General features: G+C 52.9%; 3 protein-coding genes across 4 annotated transcripts; 1 reads left to right on the top strand and 2 right to left on the bottom strand.

Moving 5' to 3' along the window:
• Positions 1-1,492: 1,492 nt before the first annotated feature.
• Positions 1,493-2,443, top strand: LOC104144881 (olfactory receptor 8I2-like). Its single transcript, XM_009676091.1, has one exon. The coding sequence runs from the start codon at positions 1,493-1,495 to the stop codon at positions 2,441-2,443; it is 951 nt and encodes a 316-aa protein (XP_009674386.1).
• A 3,504-nt stretch (positions 2,444-5,947) lies between these two features.
• LOC104144875 (olfactory receptor 5J3-like) lies at positions 5,948-22,461 on the bottom strand. Of its 2 annotated transcripts, none has more exons than XM_068944428.1 (3): positions 22,330-22,442; positions 20,530-20,771; positions 5,948-7,171 (listed from the first exon to the last, which is right to left on the bottom strand). In XM_068944428.1, exon 3 carries the CDS (start codon positions 7,152-7,154, stop codon positions 6,222-6,224), a length of 933 nt encoding a protein of 310 aa, XP_068800529.1. In that variant the 5' UTR covers positions 7,155-7,171; positions 20,530-20,771; positions 22,330-22,442; the 3' UTR covers positions 5,948-6,221. The 2 variants fall into 2 exon arrangements, with proteins under 2 accessions (XP_068800529.1, XP_068800528.1); XM_068944427.1 differs by having other exon boundaries at positions 6,035-8,819; positions 22,330-22,461.
• LOC104144880 (olfactory receptor 5D18-like) lies at positions 9,121-10,504 on the bottom strand. Its single transcript, XM_068944051.1, is given in 4 exon segments — positions 9,121-9,792; positions 9,795-10,123; positions 10,125-10,188; positions 10,191-10,504. Coding segments are annotated over 4 exon segments (780 nt in total). The 5' UTR covers positions 10,489-10,504; the 3' UTR covers positions 9,121-9,703.
• Positions 22,462-27,065: the final 4,604 nt, after the last annotated feature.

The raw sequence follows: 27,065 nt of genomic DNA, 5'->3' as shown, positions 1-27,065 counted from the left end.
TAGACTTAGTCTAATTAGTTAAGAGGAAGAGGTCATTTTTTATTTTATGTTACACTAGAATTTATCTGTTGTTATCATTTACAATTTTTCTGCATTCATGTGTTCAGTGAGCAAACCTCATCCAAAAGAAGCCTAATAAATGCTTCCGCTTCTGTTCATATGGCCGAGCAGATTTCTGTTGAGCTGAGAAGAAAACTCGCAATCGAAGCTTCTCTTCTGTGAAGTTCTGCAGTATGGGCTTATGTTCAGGAGTAGCCCCACCTGCATTTGGAAAAGTATTTAATACTTAATACGTTCTTAACTTTGCAGCTGGTTCAGATACGATTCTTCTCTCCAGGGGTAGAATTTCACATAAGAGCTAGTCACCACAGATTGCCTCTGCAGGATAGAAACGTGCACCTCTAGGATCCGGTCAACTTCATCCCAAAATGCTTGGATGACGTACCCTGGAAGCACGTCTTCCCCTCTGCTGAAGTCAAGAAGATCTTGGGTCTGTCGTGAAAAAAAAAAAGGTGCTGAGGGCCTAATGCAGCTCGCTTCAGGGTTCTTTATTTTTTTACTTCAGAGTCTCTATTGTCTGGGTGACTGAAAGCTTCTTTGTGGCCGGAATATGCTAGGTTAGCTTTAACTGAAAGGAATCCAATCCATGCTCTCTGAGAGCACGCTACGTTGCGAACCAAAGCACTGTGAGAAGCGTTAGGAGATTTTTCTCAAAAAGCACACTCCCGATCCAATTTAAAAGCTAATCTAGAAACGTTTTAGATGTCTAGCCAAGATGTAGACAGCTGTAGACATATCTTCCACCAGATATTTTATTTGCAGAGTGGCTGAATACGGGAGAGAGGAAAATCCAGCTAAAAACCAGCTACAGCTTTAAAAGTTTGTTTATATGTGATACATTTTCACACCATTTTTCATAGGTGGAAATCAGAGTTAGTCAACTGCATTCCCTTGTTTCACAATGAAAAGGATATACTGGAAGTAATGATGCCACAGGAAAACATTGGTCCAATTTGGAGACAAAAAAAAAAAGGAAAAGAAAATAAAAGAAAAACAGCAAAATAGAGAAAAATCCCTAAAGCTTCCAGAAGACGGTAGTGAAAAATCATATGTTCCCTGTTTTCCTCAGCTGGTGTGTTTCATTTATTTGAGAGAATTGTTTGGGATAGGTTTATTTGACTTCCTTTTTTTACATTTTTAATTAACATGTTAGCATTTCTCACCATATCATTAGTAAAAAGTATATAAACTATGTCAGTATTATGCTCTTTTAATATCTGACTGTGTAATGATATCCCTCATCTTTTTGACTTTGAAGCTTGGGGTGAAGACGCAAACACAGGGGACTTGAATTTCTCTAGAAAATACACTATTTTCTATGCACTTATTTTATGGATGAAACTCTGTTGCTTCCACAGCATTTCTCCCTTATGAGATTAATTTCAATAATTCATGTACTTTCTATTCACATTCGTCATCATTTAGAGAAAGTATGGATGGAGAAAACTTCACAGTTATGCCAGACTTCATCCTTTTGGGCTTCACTAACTTCCCAGAGCTGGAAAGCACCATGTTCACAGTCTTCTTACTCCTATACATTTTAACGGTGATGGGGAACCTGGTGATCATTCTGTTAATCAACGCTGACTCTCAGCTTCACACACCCATGTATTTCTTTCTGAGCCACTTGTCTTTTATGGATTTTTGCCTTTCCTCGGATGTCGTTCCCAAAGCACTAGAGATTTTCCTGTTCAGAAGGAGTGACATTTCTTTTGTGGGCTGCTTTGTCCAGATGTATTTTTTTCTCGCCCTGATTGCCTGTGAGTGCTTTCTCTTGGGCATAATGGCTTATGACCGATACATGGCTCTTTGTAAACCATTGCTTTACACAGTTGTTATGTCCAGGGCGCGTTGTTACAGGATAACAGCTTCCGTGTATGCTGCAGGCTTCCTCATCTCTCTGATAAACACCATGTTGGCCGGGAGATTATCTTTTTGCCAGGTCAGAGGCATCAATCACTTCTTCTGTGAGCTGCCCTCCCTTCTTCAACTCTCCTGTTCCAACACCCGCACAAACGAACTCCTACAGTTTACTAGTGCTGCACTTAATGTCATGGGCTCTGTCCTGATGATACTGGTTTCCTACATGTATATCCTCTACACCATCCTGCGGATTCCCTCTGCTCAGGGACGGCTTAAGGCTTTCTCTACCTGTGCTTCCCACCTGGCTGTCGTCACGCTGTTCTACGGGCCTGGATTGTTCTCCTACATCCAGCCTCAAGCAACATATCAACAGGATAGGGCAAAAGTGATTTCCATCTTCTATACTGTCCTGACACCCACGCTGAACCCCCTGGTCTACAGCCTGAGGAACAAAGAGGTGAAGGGTGCCCTGAGGAGACTATTGGCCCCAAAACTGTTTTCACATATATCCGGACTTTAAAAATGCATTTGGAGCTCTTCTCTGCTTCAGGGGTAATGAAGACATTTATATGATCATCCTGAATTCGGTTTACAGGCAAATTATAGAACAAATAAGGGCTGTATAGCCCTAGCATAGTCTATCGTTTTCCTTAAACAATTTCAATTCATTTTAATCACAGAGTGAGCCTTCAGTAATTAATCCAAATGATCATTAGTGCTTTCCTACCCCAACTGAAACAGTCTCAGGATGTTTTGGGTGTAAATTATGCTAAATTAAAGCAATATTGCCAGCTAAAAGGATGCTCAGATTGGAAATAAACAATTCCTAGTATTATCGTTGCCTGCCTGATAATTATTTTTCCCAAACATACTGGTTGATGAGCAGATGAGTTTGAAGAACTGAGTATCTATTTAAGTCAGTTATAGAAGAAGACCTGCAATTTGATCCAGCCTCTTGGAATTTCTCTAGGATTTTTCTGCTTGGGTACTGTCAAAATTAACAAATTGCTTTTTGAAGGGGGTCCAGAACTCAGATCTTCTCCTTCCACATGGCTGTCCTAGTGATCATGCTGTCAAAATGTGTTCCTGTCCATGTCTTCCAGAATGACTCAAGGAAAACTGCAATCCTTGCTTCTCCAGACCCTGTTCTGAAGGGATCACATTGAGTGGGGGCTTTGCTGGAGCACTCAGTGCTAAATCTACGCTTACAGAGGCTTTGCTAGGCTTTGCTATGACACGAATCATCCCCTTCACAAAAGTGGTGATTGGGAAATAGAGACTGTTTATACAAGAATGCACTAACGAGGTTTGCAGGATGCTGCAAGATGCAATCCTGCCAAAAGGGAGAGTGAGAGCTATGTTTATCTAACATAAGTGATCTGGTGACCTGTGACAGGGCTGGGACGTGAACATTCAGATGTAGTCTAATATGCAGTCTTTTGAGCAATTTATAGAAGAAGCATCAGAAATCATGCAGTCATGGCATTGGCTCGGGGGAACTGGATCTATAGTAATGCCTTGTCACGGGCATGCATACATTGACACATTGTCAGAACAAGCGTGTAGGGACCATGCCTTGTGACCAATAAACTAGGCTGAGTCTTCACAACTGAAACAAGCCTGCGCTTGTGCTTCGTGACATTAGATCACTGAAGAGCAAATATGTTGGAGGTGTCTGGGATTATACTGCTGACAACACACACCAAAACGGCCGATAGCAACAGCTGGTGAACAACTTCAGATTGGAGAGTTCATGTATTGGTGTGAACACGTTACTTCCCAACACTGCCTTGAAGAAGCAGAAGCCAGGAGCTGGTGAAGGAGTACTTGAAATACTTCATTGCCCTTTCCTCCCTCCACCCCCAGTAAATGCAGACCTGCAGAAAACCACGCTCAAGGGAGGTTTCCAGAACATGACAGCAAACCACCAGAAGATGACAGGGATATTCAGAGGAGACATAAGGCAATGACTGCTGTGAAGAGCAATTTGTCTATACCAAAGAAAGACAGTTAGTCCTTGGTTCTAAAGAATCTGACTTTGGAGCGGGAACAAACGCCTTGGTGCTATCATGTGAGTCTTGAAGCAGCGCTTTTAGCACAAGAAGCGAATTCATTGTCTGCCATGGTGCACAGACTAGGTTATGAAAAAGAGGAGGTATGGGAATAGGGCGCAGTCCTGTGCTCCTCTGCTTGCCCGGTTTCACTCGGAGAGATTATGTGGCTGCTTTGCTGAGGGCAAAGCACACAATTTAAATCCTGATAGTACTAAAATGTGCTTCCTTAGTCCGGCAACTTGCCTACCTCAAAAATACAGTAAATTCAGGGAAGCATGTTTTCCTTGCAGTCCTGAAGCAGGACCCTGAAGAAGCAGCACAGGGATGGTGTGAACCAGGGAATCAGAGATTTTGTATTGTTCTAAAAAGCCCTGTTACCCAAGTCAGGGTTGGATTTGGCTGGCTGTGGTCTGCAATGTGGCTGAAGCTCTCCTTTCCTCACTTTAAGCATCTAAAATGTAGATGTGCTCACCTAAGCTAGTTACTCTACTTTCCTTCTGTTCATAAGTGGAGAAAAATGGGCGGCTTTTAGTGTAATACATCTCCTCTTAAAGAAAAATTCTGCTTTAAGAAGAGGGGAATTGCAATTGGGGAGTGCCCATATACCTGTATGTATATCTTTTTACTGCTGTGGTCCTGGAAGGCACCTTAATTGGCAAGTGTTCCCCTTGGATTCACTGGCTGTCCTGAATAGTGTTTTTTTTTTAAAGTCTAGAGTAAATGAATGTCTTCTTCTCATCCACCAAGCAACAGCTTTTAGAAGAAGGAGCCTTGGTGTAAAGGAAACCTGCATATGTCCAGAGGGGATTCACATCTTAGCTGGGTTGCCTGTGGTTGCAAATGTTGGTTTCCAGTGGCTCATATTGGCATCTCCCTTCAGCGTTTTGAAAGCTGCCTTATTGGTCTATTAGCCTATTTTTCAGGATTACAGGAAGGGGATTTAAAAGTAGTACACAGGATTCCCAGTAAATCACAGATGGAGGTACAGCTGCTCTCTGAACAGCAACACAACTGTTATACTCTTCCCTAGGTGCTGCAGGAACTGAAATTCAGTTCTCCCTATAAATTAGGGTGTGCTAAATACATTTCACCTCTCACTGCTAAATGCAATGAGCTGGACCGAGAAGTCCTCAAAGCTTTTTCTTTTTTTAATGCTATCACCAAGGCTATTTCTATTTTCCCAATTCTACCTGGTACGCGGGTAGTCCTATCTCAAAAACAAAATGTAATCTAACATGACGAAAGCCAAAATGAAGTTAATGAAGATTCTTGGTAGGAGTGGTATTAACACTAAGTGGCCAAAAAAAACCTACCTTCTCTCTAGAGACTTGGTATCCTAACTCTTATGGCTAAAAAGCTCCTAAAAATTTGCAATCCCTCATCTCTGCTTCAAAGAGCATGATATTCTGCAGCGTCTCTTGGTGGTACCTTCTCAGCTGGGCAGCTGTTTGAAATCAGGTGCAAGAGGAAACCCATCTTGGTGCTTGAGGGCATGGCTATGCTGTCAGGTACAGGCAGAGACAAGCTGGATCTGGATGTGCAGGCCCCAGGGACAAAAGTGCCTCAGGATTCAGCAGGAAGACATCCCAGCTGCTTGGGTGGAGGCCCACCCCAGGTCTGGAGGCAATGCAGCAATGACTTTTCAGCACACACACAGCTATGCTGCCTCCAGGGTCTGCTGGTTTGGTCTCTCAACTATGTGATGAGCTCAACTGTTCAACATCTTCCTGTTTCTGAATCACAAGATATAGACTTACAGATCTCATTTTCTGCCAGCTCAGTGCTCTCTGCTCCTCCTGCTTTTCTTACTTTCCATGAGCATGCCCTCCTTGAATCAAATGAGATTTTCTTCTTGCTTGTCCAAAGTGAATTTTCTGTATAAACCTCCCTAAAAGTCTCCAGTTCTCCGTGAACTTCCTCCTGGAGGAATCACTGCTTGACTTATTGCAACTTCCTAAGAAACCAAGCTTAAGAGGGAAATTTCTTGAGTTTATTCTTACCACCTCCTATGATATTGCAGGACATTTCACAAAATAAATCTCACAGAGGCCCATAATGGCAGGATATTAGGTAACATTTTATCTCTGTAGATTTTAAGGCATGGTTGTAATTTGCTGCATTCATTTCTGTAAATATATGTGGTCCCTTACAACTCCACATGGCTGGCATAAAACTCGCACTACTCTTAAATAGTCTTATCAAGTGTTTGGCGTCAGTTCAGTCAGCAGGTTAACTCACAAATAGCTAATTTGCTGTTGCTTTCCTAAATGCATCCTTTACCTCCTTGTTCCTCAAGCTGTAGATCAGTGGGTTGAGCATGGGGACTATAATGGTATAAAATACAGCAGTGACTTTCTCCATTTCCAGTGAGTACTTGGAGCCTGGCTGCATGTGGCTCAGTCCTGCAGGCACATAGAACAAGGTAACAGTCATAAGGTGGGAGGCACAGGTGGAGAAGGCCTTGTGCCTTCCTTCAGCAGACCTAATCCTCACGATGCAGAAGAGGATGCACACATATGAGAGGATGATGATGAACAGCATAGACATAGAAATGGCCCCATTGAAAGTTACAAGTAAAACCTCATTGATACGGCTACTGGAGCAGGTGAGTTTCAGCAGAGGGTTAGTGTCACAAAAGTAATGGTTGATGACATTAGGCCCACAGAATGGAAGTTGCAGCAAGCAACACGTTTGGGTTAGTGAGTTCAAAATCCCCCCTAGGTATGACCCGGCCACCAGCTGAATACAGACTCTCTTGGATACAGACATAGTATAGTGCAGTGGGATACAAATAGCCATGTAGCGGTCATATGCCATCACAGCCAGCAAGAACACTTCTGTAGTTGCAAACGCAAGGAAAGAGAAATGCTGGGCAAAGCATGCTGAGTAAGGAATGGCTTTGTTTTCCACTAAGAAGCCAATTAGCATCCTTGGAGAAAAGACAGAGGAATAGCAAACATCAACAACAGACAAATTGCAGAGGAAGAAGTACATGGGAGTGTGCAGCTGGGGAGTTATCCTGATCAGTGTCATCATCCCAAGATTGCCTATCAGGGTGAGGAGATAAATCATTAAGATGACAATGAAGAGAGGAAGTTGCAGCTCTGGTTTGTCTGTCAGTCCTAGGAGGATGAACTCTGTCACTGTGTTGTTATTGCCTTTAGCCATATTTATCATATTTCACAATAGCGTACCTGTTGGAATGAACAAAACAGTGTGAAACAAGAGATAGCAATTGCATGGCTTATGTATGATGCCACAATCAGAGTTTCTTATTTAGACTATCCACTAAAGAATCCAAAGCTTTGATGCTTTAGATAACATCTAACTATGGTTAGGTTCTCAGCAAATCCCCACTGGCAGAATAACTCCTCCAAAACCTTTCAGGAGTTGGAATTTGGTTACAAGCCAGATAGGTGATAAAGAGTGATGATACGGTACTCAAGAGAAATGAAGGGAAAACAGAGAGGGGAAGAGTGGACCTAAATGCAGAGCTACCTGAAGCAAATCTGTGCCACCACATGAGTCAATTTTTTTCCACCTGAATCCTCCCTGCAGTTCCCCTTTTTCCACAGGAGGAGAGTACATACTATTTCTGTAGTATATCAAGGCCTCTCCCAGTTGCTCATCTGTCTTCTGATTTTCAAAGACGTTTGTTACAGCTTTTGTTAAGGCGTGATTAGGAGCTCCTGAAATACAGTGCGCTGTTGTCTCTAGAACACTGTCCTAAAGTGGAGGAGGAGGCCATGGGGAGTGCTCAGTAGTTTTGCTCAGGTGCAAGGCAGGTCAGCGAATTTGCAACTTAGTCGTCATCCTTAGAGTTTCAGAGGTACCTGTCAGAGTGGCCAGCCCAGGTCTGAGGTGCATCATTGCACTCCACTTCTGTACGAAACTACATTTCACTTCAAGTTGCACGACAGACATTTGTTTTCACTTTGCAAATCTCTTCATGCCACTCCAACATATCACAAATGGCTGGTAGGACATTTCTCTGTTTTATGCTGCAGCTGTTCTTTGCTTCCACCACTCAATGAACACATTTTTCTGAGGGAACTTGAGCACCTCCTCATCCGATGGAAAGATCCATGACAGATCGTTCTCCTCCTTCTCATTATTACTATTCTAGGTGTGCTCAGCCCTAATGCTGGGACCAAGATCTTTCCTTCTTCAAACAAAAAATAATATTGTAGCATGGGCAGAAGCGGAAAGCTGTTTTTGTTGCTGAGGCACATTTTTACTCTGTCTGGAAAAAAATTTCCAGGGACATACTGTCCAAAATCACAGAGACTTCCTCATAGGCTCAGACCTGTGTAATGCTCCTAGCAAGGCTGCAGGTTTCTGATGTGACCCTAGCTCCTTAGAGTAGTCCTACTCTTGTTCCTTCCCTCTGCCTGCTCAGTCTGCCTACTTAGTTCAGGACAGGAGATCAGCTATTCAAAGGTTTTCACAGAAGCTTTATTATAATGAGCTGGTGACAGCTATTTAAAGTCTGGAAGTGATGCCTAGTAATTAGAATAAGCATTTCAGCCAGATGGCAAATGGTACAGTGCAGACTTATTCCAATAATAAGCTTTTGCTCTGAATCAATACCTTTTCAAGCTTGAAGACTGTAGAATCAGATCTTATTCTAGAGTTGAAGTACGTGCTGAGAATCCTTCTCGCTGTATAATACTCTAGTCTTACCTAGCATCCAGGTGAGTCTTTCAGAATCTGCTCTGAGTTGTATAAAATATGCGTGCAGCATCTTAAGACAGAAGGAAGAAATGTAATCCATTTTGCCTCCAGTTTTCAAATGATTCTAATGTAACATGAGGAGAGAAGTGGAAGTTTGCAAGCTGACATCTGAAAAGAAAGAAAATCATTATTTCAGCTCCAGCAGCAAGAAGAAGCAGTGAATCGTACCAGTTTTTTGGCCAGAATGGTTGACACTGCCCCAAAGGGATTGTGTAGGGAGACAGCTTCTGGGTAGATTTACTTATATGGCCCTCATGGACAGAATCCCTGAAGTAAAGCACAGCTCAGCAAAGAGTTTCAAGCCAGTCAGAGGGGATCATTACAAACTCCAAGTGTGGAGGAAGTGTAGCCTTAGGCCTTATCCTCAATAGCTAATTATAAAAAAAAGGACTCATTAACTTTTCTTTGCTTAGTTCTGATATGGGATTAAAAAAAATCTTCATGTTGTGAAGCCACAGGTGAGAAAAGCCACATGATTATTCCATATAAAGTTGAAATAGATGCTGAGGTTTAGAATTTATTCTCTTTTTTGGGATTGCCTAAGTTTAGAGTTTAACATGTCTAGGATATATGAGTTTAAGGTAAGTGAAAGTATGTGTAGGGTAACCAGACAACTTCCAGTGCGTATATGCCCTCAAGTCAGTCTCTCCTCTTCACATGTAATAGCTTCTGCAGCTCTGACTTAGAAGCAACTGTTTTCTTAAATTGATCACTTATGTATGTCTGGAGATCGCCATTGTAATTGTATCCTGTTTACCACATGACAAAGAACTTCATGGAGGCTGAAAAGAGGCCCTTTCGAAGGACAAGTCCTACTGAATTCCTCCAGTCTAACTGCATCAAACATAAATTAAGGTGGACTTGAGTATAACAAGAAGAGTCAAGTGTACAAAGCAGTGAATTATTTCTCTAATAATATTAATCATGCTTATTTTACCTAAGGATCATTGCAGAAACTTCATTCATTTAAAGGTTGCTGTCTTCAGGGGCATCTATCTACGAAACATCCCTTGCCTAAAGCTCAACAGAGGCCACTTTGTATCTTGTGCGTAGTTGGAACTTGGGTGAAAATACATAAAGTCCCATGAAACATGGCAACAGCAGCCAGATGGGAGGCACAGGTGGAGAAGGCTTGCTTTCTGCCTTGGGCAGAAGGGATGCTCAGCATGGCAATAATGAAAGTATATGAGATGCTGACAATGAGAAAAGCACTTGTTTCACAGAAAGTGCCAGCAGTGAACACCAGCATCATATTGACGTAGAAGTCACTGCAGGAGAGTTCTAGGAGGGTGGTGATTTCACAGTAGAAGTGATGGATGACGCCGAAGTTGCAGAACTTCAACCTCAGCAGCCCACAGGTGTGTATCGAAGAGTTCACAAAGCCACAGAAATAGGACCCAGCCACCAATGCCACAGACTTTCTTGGTCATAATGATAGTGAAGAGTAGTGGGTTACAGATGGCCATGGAATGATTCTCTTAGCCATTGCATCCAAGAGAAACTCTGTGGTGGCGAAAGGAGCAAAGAAGCTATGCTGTGTTAAGCACTGGCTAGAAGAAATATCTTTCTTCTCTGACGGCTTATTGGGAACTACAGTACAGAAGAAGCAAGCACCTAGAAATGAGAGGTTGCTCAGAAAGTATATTGTGTGCAGCTGTGTGCCAACCCTAATTATCATGACTCCCTCAAAATTCCCCGGGATGGTGAACACATAGATAAATAAAAATAGGAGAAGTGGCGCCTGCATCTCTGGAAGATCAGTCAATCCAAAAAGCATATATCTAGTTAGTGCCATGGGATTTTTCTTCAGCCATTGCCTGGGATTAATTGTTACCTTTAGGAATAAAATAGACATCCTATTAAGTATCAATACTAGCCATTCTTTGTATTCCAGTAAGAAATGTTAAGTGTTCTGTAAACGCAGAACAAAGATCTGAAGATCATACATAAAGCAATGTATCCAGAAACAGATTTGGTAGTATTCTGGCTGATGTGATCCCAGCAAACAATTAGTGCCATGAACTGATGGACAGAGTGGATTTATAGATGAGGGAGGGAGGGATTTTGGCCTTCCTCCCTTTCTCCTAATTATCAGTGGCATTATTCTGCCCCAAAATAGACAACTGCAAAACAGACAGCTACTTCTAAGCAAGACCAAATGCTCTTTATAGTTATGAAAAAAGAAATGTAGGCATGCCTTAGGTGTTAGTCACCACCACCTAAAGCAGATCTCTCAAACATACAAGTCATGTGTTTTTCCCCTTTAATAGGAGCCTAAATGACAGCCCCACATACAGACTTCAACATTATGGCTATCTTATGTTCAGTACAATGGACTGCACTGGGCGGGAGGGGGAGGGATTTTTCATACCAGGCAAAGATATCCAGCTGCAGGTGTCTTCATTTAAAGTTTTTACTTGTGAGCTTGACATTCTAGCTCCCATCTAGCTTTATTGCTTAAGCATGAGGTATCTAATGCCATTTACCATGTCATCAGGACAGCCCTCCAAGGCCCCCAGCTGAGCAAGGATTTTTCTCAATTCCTCTGTCACCTCTGCCAGTCTTATGTGGATATTTCTTATGCAGAAATTTTCAAATGTTTCATGACCTCCATGAACTGGCAACTGTGCTTTTAAATTCCTGTATTAGGGAAGATGGATCTGCCCAAAGATATCTATCTGTGAGGTAGGTGTCCAAGCTCCTCTTATAATCTAAATGTGTAGCCTAATCTAGCTCTCTGGGCTGCTTCTGCAGACAATGAGGAGAAGAGAAATTCATTCCGACACTTCCTAAAAGAAGTGTCTTTTGGAAGTGTCTCAACTGCAGCCTCAGATTAAGTGTCTAACTTCTAAATGGTCAAGTGAGAACTAATTCTTAGTTGTGAGTAGGTCTGTATTCTCTTCTGTTGTCTGTGTTTCAGGAGGCCAGCTACATTTTTGTTCTCTCCACCATCAGATCCTCCCCGTGATTTGAGATGCAGCAACATCCACAGCCAAGGAGATCTGCATGGAGATCCTGCCCAAATTCCACAGATACTGTGGTTCTGAGTGTTCCCAAAGAACATCCGAGTAACCAGGTCTTCCCAAACTGACCAGTGGTTGGTTGTGCCTCAGCTATTAGGTATATGCCATTAGTTCATAGCAATCCATATAGCCAGCACTTCAGAGAACTTGGAATGCCTAAAGTTTCCGATTAGTTTCCCTAACACATTACAAGGTATGTACTGTCAGAGGCATCAACATTTGCTCCTTAGTTCTCAAAATCTTATCTGGTACCTTATCTGAGCTCTAACCCACCAGGGACTGAATGCTTGCATCTTCGTCATACCTCTGGCTGCTGCAATGCCCAGAAGGAAGAGTAGAACCTGCAGCCGGACCCTACCCAATATCCCCAGCAGTGTGAAATACTTCCTCAAAATCACTCGATCATCTGATGAAGCCCAAATCTCTGGGAAATTATCATATAGATAGCAGGCCTCTGGGTGCTGTGCTGGCCTCTTGGGGGACTTTGGGGGTGTCCCGGACGTATGGGTGTGCTCTGGGAGGCCAGCCGGAGCCCTCGGTGTGCTTCTTGGTGTCCCCCGATGCCTTGAGGGCATCCCTGAGCCCTTTCTGGTGCCTTTTGGGTTGCCCGTGGCCCTTGGGCCTGCCTTGCAGTGCTCTCCAGAGCCCTCAGTGTGCCTCTTGGGGTGTCTCAGTCCTGTTGGGGTGCATTTTGAGGCACCTGTGAAACCCCAGTGTGCCTTTCAGCCCGCTCCGGACCCTGCGCTGTGCCTTTGGGAGCCCCCTGGGCCCTTGCTCTGCCTTCTGGTGCTCCACAGAGCTCCGGCTGTGGCTTTCGGGGCCCCGCAGACACATTTCACGTGCTTTTAGGCCCCAGGGGGGTGGTTGTGCCTTTGGGGGCACCGCAGTGCTCTTGTTGTGGTTGTGGGGGTGCACTGGTGCCCTCGGTGTGAGCTTTGGGGTGCCTCAAGCCCTTTTCCTGTGTCTTTTGGGGGCCTCAGACACCTTTGGTGTGCCTTTTGGTGCAGGCCTGGCCCTACATTGTGCCTTTCGGGGTGCCTGCACCGCGTCGCAGTGCCTTTCGGTGAGCAGAAGCCCCCTCTGTGTGCCTTTTGGCCTGTCCTTGGCTGCTGGCTGTGCCTCTTGGGGTGCCTCATGCATCTTGGTGTGTTTTTTGGGGCGCTCTGGTCCCCTGCTGCTTTTAGGGGACCTGCCAACCCTATGGGTGCCCCTCTGGGACTCGGCATGCCTGTGGGGGTGCCCTGGAGCCACCTCGTGGGCCTTTTGGGGTGCTTTGAGCTCCTGAGGGTGCCTTTTGGTGTGCACTGGGCCCCTTGGTGTGTCTTTGGGGGCAGCCCAGGCCCATTTGTATGTCCTGTTTGCTCTCTGCTGGGCTGGATGTTGTGGCTTTTGGGGTGCCCCTAGCCCCGCGTTGGGTCTTTCAGAGAGGCCTGGCGCCCTTAGAAGCTTTCTCATTCAGCTAACGAAACTGAAGCCTTGCTCTTTCTCTCAAGTAGGTCCAAGGAGCTCATTTCCTCCATGGAAATCTGGTGCCATGCTTACGTCTGTTCCTTGACGTTTCACTCCTCCTTTATTTAGCGATACGAGAAAGTAGGATGAGAGTTGTGTTGGACTGCCTTCTTGTGTGTGTGTGAACACAGCGAGAGCCTGCTCAGAAGATCTCGTGCTACTGTAAATGTCTACTGTCTGGCTTTTTTCTTCAGCAGCTGCTGAATGTTGTGGGCGAGGCAACCAAGGACTGCAGCATACGCCACCTCGAGAAACTCCATCTGCTGCTCAGCCAGTGTATTTACCACCACCGGCGGGACAATAACAAAACTCAGTTAATGGAGGTAATTTGCTAAGTAGAGCCAAGCAGCAATTGTATGCATCTACAGATCCTTTTATTTTATCTGAAGAACTCAGCTACCAGGGGTCGGTCTGCGTTTGTCTTCCAGCTTATAGAAAGCTTGCCTTTGTTTGGTTGGTGACCATTATTATTTTTTATCTTTTTATTTTAGGAAATGAAGGAAACAATTGACAACTTCTCCCGTGCTCAGTAACATGAATAAAGCTCCTGTCAATCCTTTGAAGGTGTCTTCCTGGCTGTTTTGCTATTGTTGCTCCTTCAGAAGCCTCTCAGTGCTGTTCAGGGGCCCCTCTTACACCCCTCCATCCTATTCCCCCTCTTTGCTCCTCCCTGAGCCCCTGCCCCACACATTGCTTACTCCGGTCTGCACGGGTCCACGACCCCCCATGAACAACCCCAAATCCTCAGGTCTGCTTCATCACGTACAAAGCCCAGGTTATCCCTCTCCCAGACTATGCCTGTAGTGTCCTCAGGGCCAGGTAAGTTTAGACTGGAGGCTTTTGGCCTTTGCCCTTGTCTGTTCTCCCTCGCCTGTCAGGTTCAGGTCTCTGTGGAGTTTTCTTCTCACTTGCCCCGTGGTCCTTGATCAGGTAACCTTAATGAAAAGAAACCTCCGGGCAGGGTCGGGGAGGAGAAGTCTGTCTGCAGACAGGCGCTTTGTCGCCGTGCTTGGGCCACCCTGGACCTTCCCTCAGGGCCGCTGCTCTGCCCCGGCCCAGCTTGGCTCAGCCAGCCCCAGCCTGAGCTGCTGAACCGGTGGCCACTGAGCTCCAGCCTGGGGCGCTGCTCCTCCCCAGCGCTTTCTGACCGGCCCCCCCAGCACCTTGCCTGCCCCCAGCACCACGGCCCCTGCTGACCGGCTCCTGCCTGCGCCCGGCCCTGTACAATGCAGGAGGAAGAGGCAAGAGTGAAGAGCTGAAGCCTCAACACAGCCTTCACCCCAGGCTTTGGAGACACTCCAGGAGAGCTAAGCGGTTACTGAGGACACAGCCACCCCCGCTGTACAGCTGGGAGCATCCCTCGAGGGACACAACCTTTGCTGCTTTGCTTGTGCATTCGAATCACTGTGGCCTCTCGAAGGAGATGCGACGCGCTTGCGCCAGATGCTGGGAGCATCCTTGCAGCCCGCTTTGGCTTGCCGAGGTTCAGAAAGCGCTCAGCCTGGGAGTTGCACCTGCATCCTAGGGAGGAGAGTGTGCTGGGAACTGGCAAGTATGGACTCCATGCTGTGGCTGTGAGTTTCCTTCCCCTTCAGAATGAGCAATAGGTGTAGCCTCCCTGCTGGAGGGCCTTTGAAGCAGTTGCCTCCTGTGCAGAAGGCGTCCACCAGTGCCCCAGAATGAAATTGTCCCACTGCAAGAAGCAGCTGTCAGGACCTCTGTTTGTGGCTCAGCCCAGGTCCTTGAGAGAGAAGGGTTCCAACCCACATTGCTGCAAGGTATTTTTTCTTTTGCTGCTTCTGATGCTTTGCAAGTGAGTATGGCATGACAGCTTCTTCCAGATCTGGCTCTGCCTTGCTGAAGCAGCAGCTAGGACTCGGCCCTTCCTGCCCACAAGATCACTGAGGGCAGTCACAGTCTTCCTCTGTGTTCATTCGGTTGCTCCCTTAGGCCTGCCTTCCTCAGCACAGCCTCTCCTTGCCAGCAGGTGTAGCCCAGCATCCCCGAGGTGGGGACATGGCAGGGCTGGAAGGCCTGAGGGGAGCCCCAGCCTGGGGAAGCCCTCCTATGGCTGCGCCTGCCCCCTGGCGGCCTCAGGGAGTGGGCAGGGAGGTGGGGGCAGCTCCCTAAAGTGCCCCAGGCAGCCCTCCTTCTGCCTTTGGGTGCAGCTGGGCAGCCTCCGCGTGTCGTTCTGGGAGGCCGGGCAGCCTCCGTGTGTCTTTCTGAGAGACCAGGCAGCTGTGTGTCGGTCTAGCAGGCCGGAGAGCCTCCAAGTGTTGTTCGAGGAGACTGGGGAGTCTCCTTGTGCCTTCGGGTGCGGCTGGGTTACCTCTGAGTGTTGTTCTAGGAGGCCGAGGAGCCTCCGGGTGCCTTTGTGTGAGGCTGAGGAGCCTCCGCCTACCTTTCAGTATGGCCGTTAGGCTCCGAGTGTCGTTGTAGGAGAGTGAGGAGCCTCCGTGTACCTTTTGGTACAGCCAGGGAGCCGCGGCATGCCTTTGGGTGCGGCCAGGCAGCCTCCAAGTGTCGTTCTAGGAAGCCGGGGAGCCTCCGCATTCCTTTTGGTACGGCCGGGCAGCCTCCGCGTGCCATTCCAGGGAGAGTGGGCAGCCTCCGCATGCGTTTGGATATGGGTGGGGAGCCTTGGTGTGCTTTTCGGTACGGCTGCGGAGCCTGGGAGTGTCGTTCTGGGAGAGTGAGCAGCCTCCAAGTGGGGTGGTAGGAGAGTGGGCAGCCTCCAAGTGTCATTCTAATCGACTGGGCAGCCTCCACGTGCCTTTGTGAGGGTCCGGGCAGCCTCCGCGTTCCTTTGGGTGCGGCCGGGCAGCCTCCGAGTGTCATTCTAGGAGGCCTGGGAGCCTCAGAGTGTCGTCGCGGAGGCTGTCTGGCCTCCTGCATGCATTTGGGTACGGTGAGCAGCCTTAGCGTGCTTTTCGGTGCAGCTGGGGAGCCTTGGAGTGTTGTTGTAGGAGAGTGGTCAGCCTCCGCATGCCTTAGGGTGCAGTTGGGCAGCCTCCGCACACCTTTCGGTACTGCTGGACAGGCTCCGCGTGCCTTTGTGAGGGTCCGGGCAGGCTCTGCATGCATTTGGGTGCAGCCAGGCAGCCTCGGCGTGTCATTGTAGGAAGCTGGGGAGCCTCCGTGTGTCGTTGTAGGACAGCGGGCAGCGTCTGTGTTGCTTTGGGTATGGGCGGGGAGCCTCGGCGTGCTTTTCGGTGCAGCCGGGGAGCCTTCGAGCGTGGTTGTAGGAGAGCGGGCAGTCTCCAAGTCCCATTGTAAGAGGCTGGGCAGCCTCGGAGTGTGGTTGTAGGAGGCTGGGCCTTAGGAGATTGTGTAGTATCCAAGTGTTGTTCTAGGAGGCCGGAGAGCCTCTGAGTGTTATTCTAGGAGCCTGGGCAGCGTTCGAGTTTCATTCCAGGAGGCTGGGGAGCCTTCACGTGCCTTTCAGTGTGGCCGGGGAACTTCAAAGTGTCATTTTAGGATAGCGGGGAGTCTCCAAATGTCATTGTAGGAGACTGGGCTGCCTCCAAGTGTCGTTCTACGAAGTGGGAGAGCCTCTGTGTGCCTTTTGATGCGGCCAGGGAGCCACCGAGTGTCGTTCTACAAGATTGGCGAGCGTCACAATGTCGTTCTGGTAAGTTGAGTATCCTCCACATGCCTTCGAGTGCGGCCGTGGAGCCTCCGCGTGCCTTTGGGTGCGTCCTGGACCCCTTCGTATCAGGCTCTGCATGCTCGGACGGCCTTGTGGCAGGCTCTGCAGGTTTGGACGGGTTTGGATGGGCTCTGCGGTCTCATTTGGACTCTTTTGGAGGTGGCCGAGGCCCTCCGTGTGCCCTCTGGGGTGCCGCACACTCCTGGAGGTGGTTTTTGGCCCCATCCCAGCCCCCTTGGTCTGTCTGTTGTGGTGCCTCTGAGTCATTTGGTGCCTTTTGGGGCACCTGCGACCCCTCGGGGTAGCTTTGGGGGGTGCCCAGACCCCATGTTGTGCTTTTGTGTCGTCCGTGACCCCTCGGTGTGCGTTTGTGCCCGCCGCAGGGCTCTTCAGGTGCCCCGTGGTGCTGCCCAGACCCGTCGCTGCCCCTCTGGGGACGCCCCAGAGCCCTCGTGGTGCCCGCTGGTGCTCCCCAGGGCATTCGGTGTGCCTCTGGGTGCTGCGCTGGCGTCTTGGGGGCCTTTGGGGGTGGCCTGGCCGTATGGGTGTGCTCTGGGAGGGCAGCCGGAGCCCTGGGTGTGCTTTGTGGTGTCCGCTGGGTGCCTTGGTGTGGGGTCGGTGGCTGCCCGGAGGCGTTTGTGGTGCCGTTAGGGTTGCCGGTGGCCCTTGGAAGGGGGTTGGGGCGCTCATCAGAGGCCTCGTGGCCCCTTTGGGGGTGTCCTGGGCCCTCGGGGGTGTCTTTTGGTGCTGGCCAGGGCTTGTGAGGTGCGTGTGGTTGCTCGCAGAGGCCTGGCTGTGCCTTGTGGTGCCTCTGCGGCCCCTGGTTGTGGCTCTCCTGGTGGCCCAGGGAGCTCGGTGGGCGTGTTGGTGTGTCGCGGGTGCCTGCCCGTGCCTTTTGGTGTGCCCAGGGCCCTCGGGGTGCGTGGGGGGGGGCCCGCAGCGCCCTCGGGGTGCGTGTGGGGGTGCCATGGAGCCGTCTGGTGGGCCTTTTGGGGTGCTTAGAGGTGCTGAGGGTGCCTTTTGGTGTGCGCTGGGCCCCTTGGTGTGGCTTTTGGGGCAGCCCAGGGCTGCGGATGTGGCTTTTGGGGCACCGCAGAGCCATGTAGTGTGGTTTTTGGTAGGTCCCAGGCGGGTCGTTGTGGCTTTCGGGGTGCCGTAGAGGCCTTGTTGTGCTTCTGGGGGTGCCCTGGACGCCTTTTGTCTGCCTTGCAGTGTGTCCATGGCTGCTCGGGGTGCGTTTCAGGGTGCCTCAAAGCCTGGGTGTGCCTTTTGGGGTGCCAGCCCCTGCTGAGGGTGCCTTTGGGTGCTGCCCTGTGCCCTTGGTGTGCATTGTTGTGCTCCGCAGAGCTCCGGTTGTGGCTTTTGGGGTGCCCCTGGCCCCGCGTTGGGCCTTTCGGAGAGGTCTGGCGCCCTCAGCAGTTTTCTCCTCCTGCCCCGGGCTCCTCGGTGGGCGTTTCGGTGCAGCCTGAGCCCCGAGTGGGGCTGTGGGTGCTCCGCGGCGCCCCCATTGCGCGTTTGGGGCTGCCCTGGAGCCCGCGGTGTCACTTTTGGCAGTGTTTGCCATGTCTTTCAGGGCTTTCCTGGCCTCTCGCTGTGCTGCTCAGGCCGCGCGGACCCCCCGGTGTTTCTTTCAGAGTGCCTCAGCCCCTCGGTGTGCCGTCCAGGGTGCCCAAGGCCCCTTGGTGTGCTTTTTGGGGTCACCCAGACCCCTTGGTGTGCCTTTCAGTGCCTGTCGGTCCCCTTGCTGTGCCATTTGGTGCACCCCAGAGCTCAAGATGCGGCTTTCAGGGCACCACAGACCAATTTCATGTCCTTTTAGGTATGTCCTGGGCCTGTTGGTATGTATTTTGGGGTCCCCTGGGCCCCCTCAGAGTGCCTTTCCTTGCACCCCAGAGTGATTGGGGTGCCTTTCAGGGTGCCCCTGGACCCTCAGTGTAGCTTTTGGGGCACCCTGCACCCCTGGGGGTGCCTCTGGGACACCCCAGAGCCCTTAGTGTGCTTTTCAGGGTGCTCTAGCCACCTCAGGGTGCTTTTCCTAGAGCCCTCTGTAGCTCTTTGAGAGAGAGCTTGCCTTTTGAAGCATCTGAGATGTTTCTGCTCGCCTGTGGGGATGTGCTGGAGCCCTGGGGTTTGCTTTTTGGATCCCCAGAGCCTTGGGGCTTGTTTGTTTGGGTTTTTTTTCCCCTTCCAGAGCACCTTGGAGCCCTCCCTCCATTTGGTACCTCAGCCTGCCGCTCGCTTCTCCATGCGCCCCAGGCTCCTCAGTTTGCCTTTTGGAGCTCCCTTGAGGCTTGGATTGTCTTGTGGGGCACCCCAGAGCCCCCCTCCCCCCGCACTGCACCCTGCTGGCTTCACCCCAGCCAGGCGGGGAGGGGCTCGTGCAGCACCTGCAGGCAGGCAGGACGCAGAGGAGTTTGGCAGCGATCGCCTTGCCCTGCCCAGCACCAGGAGGAGGAAGAGGAGGGAGCCGCGGTCCTGTGCCCGCGGAGCCCTCTCCGGCCGGACAGCACCCGGCAGCTCAGCTGTCAGCAGCCGGGCAGAGGACGGGGCCACCAAGGGCTCTTGTCTTTTCCTTGCAGCCCGCCCGGCCCTGTGGAAGCGCCAGCGGAGTCAGCGAGACGGCCGGGCCCGGCCCCCGGCCCCCAGGGACCCGATCCCGGAGCCCAAGGGGGAGAGCAGCCTCCTCTCCAGGGAGAGCAGCGTTGCCAGCCCTGCCAGGCCCCCAGGCGATGGAGAAAGCAGCCACGGCCGCTGTGGGTCCATCTAGGTCCCCGGGGCCCCGACCTTTCCGCGGCTGGACGTGGGCGTTCCTCATGACAGCAAAGGTTTGGTCGTCAACTCGGCTGGGGGCACGTGGCCGAGCAGCGAGGGCGCCCAGGCACAGCGAGGCCGCGGCGCTTTTTTGCCCCGAGCAGCTCCCTCGAGTGGGAGCGGCTCCAGTGGGGCCAGGCCTGCCCCTGCCCCCCGGAGGAAGCCGGTCGGGTCGAGGCCCCCGACACCCACCCTTGCCCTTAAAGGCAGGCTTGGGAGACTTTCAGAGTCTTCAAGTCTCAGGGTGCCCTTCAAGTAGCTTGGAGTTCCTTAATTTCTTCCCAAGTCCCTCAGTGTAACTGGAAGACCAACCTCAGGGACTCAGGTGGTTCTCCAAGTTACACTGAGGGACTTGGGAAGAAATTAAGGGACTCCAAGTTCCCTGAAGAGCCCCCAGAGACTTGAAGAGCCTTAAAGCCTCTCAACCTTGCCTTTAAGGGCAGCAGGGGCAGGCCTCAGCCCAGACCCCCACACTCCCCAGCCCCAGGGCTTTGGTGGGGGCACAAAAAAGCCCTGCCCAGTGGCTGCCCCCACACAAAGCCCTGAGGCCAAGGGGCCAGCAACCAGCACCTAGGAAAACAAAACAGAGCTCTTCAGAAAGAGCAGGACCAGGCACTTTCCCCTCTCTCAACACTCGGGCCCGACCCCGCGTCCCCCCCGGGGAGCAGGCGCTGCGGCTCTGCCTTCTGGCCTTCAGTGCATCCACAGAGCACGGCTCCTGCTGAAAACAGAGCAGAAACGCACACAACTAGTGGCCCCAAATATGAAAAAAACAATAATAATAATGAAATAAATAAACCAAAGCCGTAGCTTGTCTGGCACCTACCAGGCCTCAAAGGTCTCGGAAGGAGCCCGAGCGCTGCTGCTCTCTGCGCGCTGCCAGTGATGGGCAAAAAGCCTCTTCCTCCCATACGCAGCTCAGGCCCGTTTCTCCTCCTCCTTCGTGTGCAAGGCGACAACGCTGAACACCAAGAGGCCTGCCTTCTGGGAGAAGGCGCCGGCACAGTACAGAAATGCCGAGGGGACACAACGTTCCTACTGCGTGGGCTGCAGGGGACGCCCAGACACCTAGAAAAGGAGAGACCCTCTCTCGAGTCTGGCACTGCACCACAACACAGCAACAGCAGCTCTTGCACACAACTCACACTCCCTCTCCTGTATTAGTGCCCGTGGCTTCCCTGAAAAGGCAAGGGAGCTCTTGAGGTTCTGCCCCAAATCACTGCTTTCCTCCTTAGCTAAAAGCTCGCAGACATGTCCCACCTCGTTTTCCAGCGCCACGTTCTCTACTCTGCAAGAAACAGTTGCACAATTCAACTCTCCGCAACACCAAGACTCTCCGGGCTGCCTTTCGCAGCAACTGCCCAACAGCTCCCCAAAAAGGGGCAGCCACAAGCACAGGTCGTTGGGAAGCCCAGGCCGGGAGCTTGCTAAACAACTCCAAAAAGCAAAGCCAAAGAGAAGCAAGTCCAAAGTCCTCCAGCCCCTCCTACGCTCCAGTACACTGCAGCCCAGCCAGAGCTGTCCCAGAGAGCCCCTTCCCCTGGCACGAGACATTCCCACCGGCCTTACCTGCGGAGAGGAGCCCCGGGGAGCGTAACCCAGTCGGTCATGACCTACTGGGAACTGAAACACCCCACAGCCCTCCGGCAGCGGGAGCTGCACGCCCCAGTTGCCCCCGCAGACAGACAAAGCGGCCACGTTGAGCTGAGCCAGGCAACAGAAAACACAACCGAGAAACACAACCGAGCTCTCAGTGAGCACATCAGCTCTCAGCAGCCACAAAGGAAGCAGACAGAGATCTTGCAGAGACAGGACACAGCTCCCACTACGCTTCTCAGCTCCTCAGGCAGCTGAAACCCCAAAACAGCCTCGCCAGTAAAACACATCTTCTACTTATACGCTTCACAGGCAAGGAGATGGTTTTTCCCCCTGGCCAAATGATACGCTCTGATTCCACTTTCTACAGCAAAGGCTGAAAGCTCTGCACGGGCAGACAGACAGACAAGGAAGGACCCCGCGCCAGCGCCACCACACGCCGCTCCACCACCAGGCTCCAGCGGCTCCCACAGGGCTGGGAACCAGCCTGCCAACACCCGCCCCCGAAGAAAGCCCGAGGGAGGGCGGCAGCCGCGCTGGAAACCTGCCGCCCCCGGCAGCGGACGAGCCCCCGGCGGGGCGGGAAGCGCCACCCGGCCGCCTCGGGGCCGCCAGGGAAGCCCTTGCCCGAGCGCTGCCCCCTCCCCGGCGCTCCGGACAGCCCGGCCGCCGGCTGCCAACGCTCCCTCCTCCGGCGCCGCCCGCAGCCCGCCGGGCACTCGCTGCACGGGCCGGCAAACAGCGCCCGCAGACACCCAGCGCTCCGCTGCCGGCGCTCGCTCCTCCGCGGCGCCCGCCGGTGCTGCCAGCAGCTCGCGGCCGGCACCATCGCGCACGTCCCGCTTGGTCCCGCCGCGCTGCCAACGGCGCTGCCACAACCGTTGCGCGTTGCCCAGGCGAGAGCGACCGGCCGCCCCGACCGCCTCCCCGCGCCCGGCCCGGCCCCCCCGCCGCCCCCGAGCCCGGCTGCGCCACGACCCGCCGCGCGTCCCGCAGCCTGCCGCTCTCCAGCAGCGCCGCGCCACCGCACCAGACAGGACGCGACGCGACGCGACGCGACGCGACGCGACGGGACCCGGCCGCCGCCGCCAGGCGCCACCACACAGCCAGCCACCCCGCCGCCATCTTCGCCGCCGGCCGCTCGCTCCCCCCACCCCCGGCCAGAGGCGGGAGCGGGGCGCCAATCAGCGGCGGGCGGCGCGCAGGCGCCCTCCAATGGCCGAGAGGCAGCTGGCCCGGCCGGCCAATCCCCGCGGCGGCCCGGGCGGAGGGCGGGAGGGAGCGGAGAGAGGCCGGAGATGGCGTCCGGCGGCCGTGGGCGCCGCCGAGCGAGCGAGCGGGCGGGCGGGCGGGCGGCGGGGCGGGGTCTGCCGGCGCCAGGGACGCGGTCCCCGCTGTCCCCCCTCAGTGTCCCCCTCGCTGTCCCCCCTCAGTGTCCTCCCGCCCGTCGCCGCCCGGTCGGCTGTGGCCGGCGGCAGAGGGCAGCGGGGAGGGCAGGCGCCGTGCGCGGGCAGGGCAGGGGCTGCGGGCAGGGCAGGCAGGAAGCGGCGCTGCCTCGTGTGACCCACGTCGAGGCCCCGCCGAGCTCCTCCCGGCCCGGGTCGCCCCCGACGGGCTCGCCCGGTCCCAGGCCGCTCTCCCCCAGCTCATACAGTCCTGCCCAGGCTCGTGCGGGCTTGCGCGGAGCTTGTCCAGCCCCTCGTCCAGCCCGAGGGGCTCCTACGGCCCCGCACGGGTCTCCGCGGGCTTGTGTAGTCCCGCGTTGAGCTCGGGGGGGCCCGCGCCCGGCTCCACAGAGTCACAGCATGGTTGAGGTTGGCAGGGACCTCTGGAGATCATCTAGTCCAACCCCCCTGCTCCAGCAGGCTCCTCTAGAGCGTATTGCCCAGGATCGCATCCAGACGGGTTTTGAATGTCTCCAGCGAAGGAGACTCCACCACCTCTCTGGGCAACCTGTGCCAGTGCTCACTCACCCTCACAGTCGAGAAGTTTTTCCTCAGGTTCAGGTGGACCTGCCTGTGCTTCGGTTTGTGCCCGTTGCCTCTTGTCCTGTCACTGGGCACCACGGAGAAGAGACTGGCCTCATCCTCTCGACACCCCCCCCACCACCACCCTTCAGATACTTGCACACATTGATGAGATCGCCTCTCAGTCTTCTCTTCTCCAGGCTCAACAGGCCCAGCTCTCGCAGCCTTTCTGCAGAGGAGAGATGCTCCAGCCCTCTAATCATCTTGGTAGCCCTCCGCTGGACTCTCTCCAGTAGTGCCATGTCTCTCTTGTCCTGGGGAGCCCACAACTGCACCCAGGACTCCAGGGGAGGCCTCCTCCCCAGGGCTGAGGAGAGGGCAGGATCACCTCCCTCCACCTGCTGGCAACACTCTTCCTCAGGCACCCCAGGATCCCATTGGCCTCCTTGGCCACACTGCTGCCTCATGCTTCACTTGTTGCCCACCAGCACTCCCAGCTCCTTCTCTGCAGAGCTGCTTGCCAGCAGGTCAACCCCCAGCCTGTCCTGCTGCCTGGGCTTCTTCCTCCCGAGGTGCAGCACCTTGCGCTTGCCTATGTTGAACTTCAGGAGGGTCCTCTCTGCCCAGCTCTCCAGCCTGCCCAGGTCCCTCTGAATGGCAGCACAGTCTTCTGGCACGTCAGCCACTCCCCCCAGTTTAGTATCATCAGCAAACTTGCTGAGGGTGCACTCTGTGCCTTCCTCCAGGTCATTGATGAATACATTGAACAAGAGTGGACCCAGGACTGACCCCTGGGGGACACCACTAGCTACAGGCCTCCAACTAGACTCTGCGCCACTGACCACAACCCTCGGAGCTCGGCCATCCAGCCAATTCTCAGGCCACCTCACCGGCCACTCATCTAACCCCCACTTCCCGAGTTTACCTAGGAGGATGTGATGGGAGACAGTGTCAAAAGCCTACGAGTTTCTATGGGCCTGAACAGGGCTCTACGGGCTCATACGCGCCTGTGCTGAGGTCCTACAGGCTCGCGCCAGGCCCTGCAGGCTCATTTGCGTCCATGCTGGGCTCTGCAGGGTCCTACGGGCCCCCACAGGGCTCCACGGGCTCGTACAGACCCACATGGGGCTCTATGGGCTCATCCAGGCCCCTGCTGAGCTGGTGCGGGTCCCTGCTGGGCCCTAGGGGCTTGTGCAGACTTGTGCTGGGCCCTCCAGGCTCCTATGGGCCTGTGCCAAGCTCATACAGCCCCGTGCCAAGCTCGTACAGGCCCGTGCCGGGCTCTACGGGCTTCTAAGAGCCTGAACAGGGCTCTAGGGGCTTGTACAGCCCCGTGCCGAGCTCACATGGGCTTGTGCCAGCCCCTGCAGGCTTGTACGAGCCCTTGCTGGGCTCTGCGGGCTCATACAGACCCCCACGGGACTCCACGGGCTCGTAGGGGCCCATGCCGAGCTCGTAGGAGCCCGTGCCAGGCCCTAGGGGCTCGTATGGGCCCTTGCCAGGCTCTGTGGACTTCTATGGGCCTGCACGGGGCTCTGTGGACTCATACAGAGCTGTTTGGGGCTGTATGGGCTTGTACGCCCCCATGCTGAGCACATATGGGCCCGTGCCGAGCTCTGTGGGCTGGTACGGTCCTGCACAGCACTCTACGGGCTCGTACGAGCCCACGCCAGGCTCTGTGGGCTCGTACTGGCTCACACTGAGCTTGTTCAGGTCAATGCCAGGCCCTGTGGGCTGGTACGGGCCCGCACTGGGCCCTAGGGACTCCAACGGACTCGTGCTGGGCCCTACGGGCTCATACGGGACCGCTCCGAGTTCATACGGGCCCGTGCCGGGCTCTCTGAGCTAGTATCAGTTTGCCGTTATCTTTGCTGCCTTACATCTCCCTTAGGCCTCCTCGTTGCAGTCTTTCTCCTTTCCCTTCCTCCCCTTAGACACGTCCTGTGTGGTTTCCAAGACATGTTAACCCCATCTTCTGTGCCCATAACTGAGGCTCGAAAGGAAGGCAGACAGCAGGAAAGGAAGGCAAAAGGAAAAAAGCGGCTTTTTGATAGGAAGCCGACAGTCTTAAAACCCATTAGGCTAGTAACTGGGGTGGAGTTATCTCATCTAACTTTAGGAAGCCAAACTTAAGGTCTGACCTGGTTCTCCGGGCTCCCTCCCTAGGCTGTGGAGAAAAACGGGCCCTTCCAGAGAGCCCTTCACCCAATCGATCCCAGAGAGCGGTGGGACTGCAACCCCAAAGGGTTGGAGAATGGAAGCAAATTAAAGGGCATGCTTGATTTGTGGCCACTTGGAGACAGGAGAGCGAAGGAGAATTGCTGCTCTAACTTGTGCTGTTGTTGTTGTTGGTGGTGCTAGAAACAGATCCCCTCAGGTGAGGCACGGCGACACGAAGAAGTCATTGCCTAGTGAGGAGAACAACAGCTTCTTTGACTACTCCCTCAAGAAAAACATAAAATAAACACACTCCTTTTATTTTGGAAACACTCTCTCTTCTTCTTTTTGCTTCAAGCCTAATTAGGAATAGTAGGAAAAAATGACATCACATTCCCCAAGAAAAAACACTGGTATTTACTGCATTTGTTCCTTTAATGATTGGAGATGGGGGGTGTCTTATTTAGGCTGTGTATTGGCTTTGGTACATCAGGAAAATGGCAGACCAAGCTGACCAAACAGTGTGTGTCCACTTGGCACATTGTGAATAGCTCTCGAGATAACACTGACCTTAACGACTATGTCCCTAGTGAATAGAAAAGGGCACCTGCTCACACGCAGTTTTACACACGCACACTCCCCCAAATTAAGATGTAAATCTTAAATCCTATCCTAGGGGATCATCTTAATTATCTGCATGGCAGACAGCTACAGTTATTTTGGATGCCTTAGTGCATCATAGCGAGTGGGGTACCCCAGGGGTCGATACTGGCTTCAATCGTGTTCAAGTTGTTCCTCAGAAACTTGGCTGAAGGGACAGCGTGCACCCTCAGCGAGTTTGCGGCTGTTCTGAACTGGGAGGTATGGTTGCAACCCTGGAGGGTTGTAGTGCCGTTCAGTGGGAGCTCGACAGGCTGGAGAGATGGGCAGAGGGGAAGCTCATGAAGTTCAAGCCAAGGAAGGGCAGAGTCCTGCCCTGCAGGAGAAACACCCTGGTGCAGCAGTACAGGCTGGGGAGTGAGGTGCTGGGAGTGCAGGTGGCCAGCAAGTTGAGCACGAGGCAGCAACGTGCCCTTGTGGCCAAGAAGGCCAATGATCTCCCGGGCTGCAGTAGGCAAAGCATTGGCAGCAGGTGGAGGGCGGTCATCCTCTCCCTCTCCTCAGCCCTGGTGAGGCCTCGCCTGGAGTCCCGGGTGCAGGGGTGGGCTCCCCAATACCAGAGAGACATGGAGCTAGTGCAGTGAGTGCAGCTGAGGGTTCCTCAGATGCTGAAGGGATGGGGGCATAGGAGGAAAGGCTGCGAGAGCTGGGCCTGTTCAGCGTGGAGAAGAGAAGACTTGGGGGGTGGGTGGGATCTGACCAATGGGTAGAAATATCTGAAGGGAGGGTGTCAAGAGGATGGGGCCAGAGCCTTGTCAGAGGGGCCCACTGACAGGAGGAGAGGCAGTGAGCACAAACTGAAGCACAGGCAGGTCCGTCGGACCATGAGGACAAACGTCTTTGCTGTGGGAGTGACGGAGCGCTGGAACAGGCTGCCCAGCGAGGTCGTGCAGTCCCCATCCGTGGGCATAGTCAAAAGGCATCTGGCTAGGGTGCTGGGCAACCCGCTCTAGGTGACCCTGCTGGAGCGGAGGGGTTGGAC

Source organism: Struthio camelus, chromosome 5 (assembly GCF_040807025.1).
Source record: "Struthio camelus isolate bStrCam1 chromosome 5, bStrCam1.hap1, whole genome shotgun sequence".
In the NCBI taxonomy this organism is placed as follows: domain Eukaryota; kingdom Metazoa; phylum Chordata; class Aves; order Struthioniformes; family Struthionidae; genus Struthio; species Struthio camelus.
Note: the sequence above shows the minus strand (reverse complement) of the source record. Positions and strands in the feature narration are given on the sequence as shown.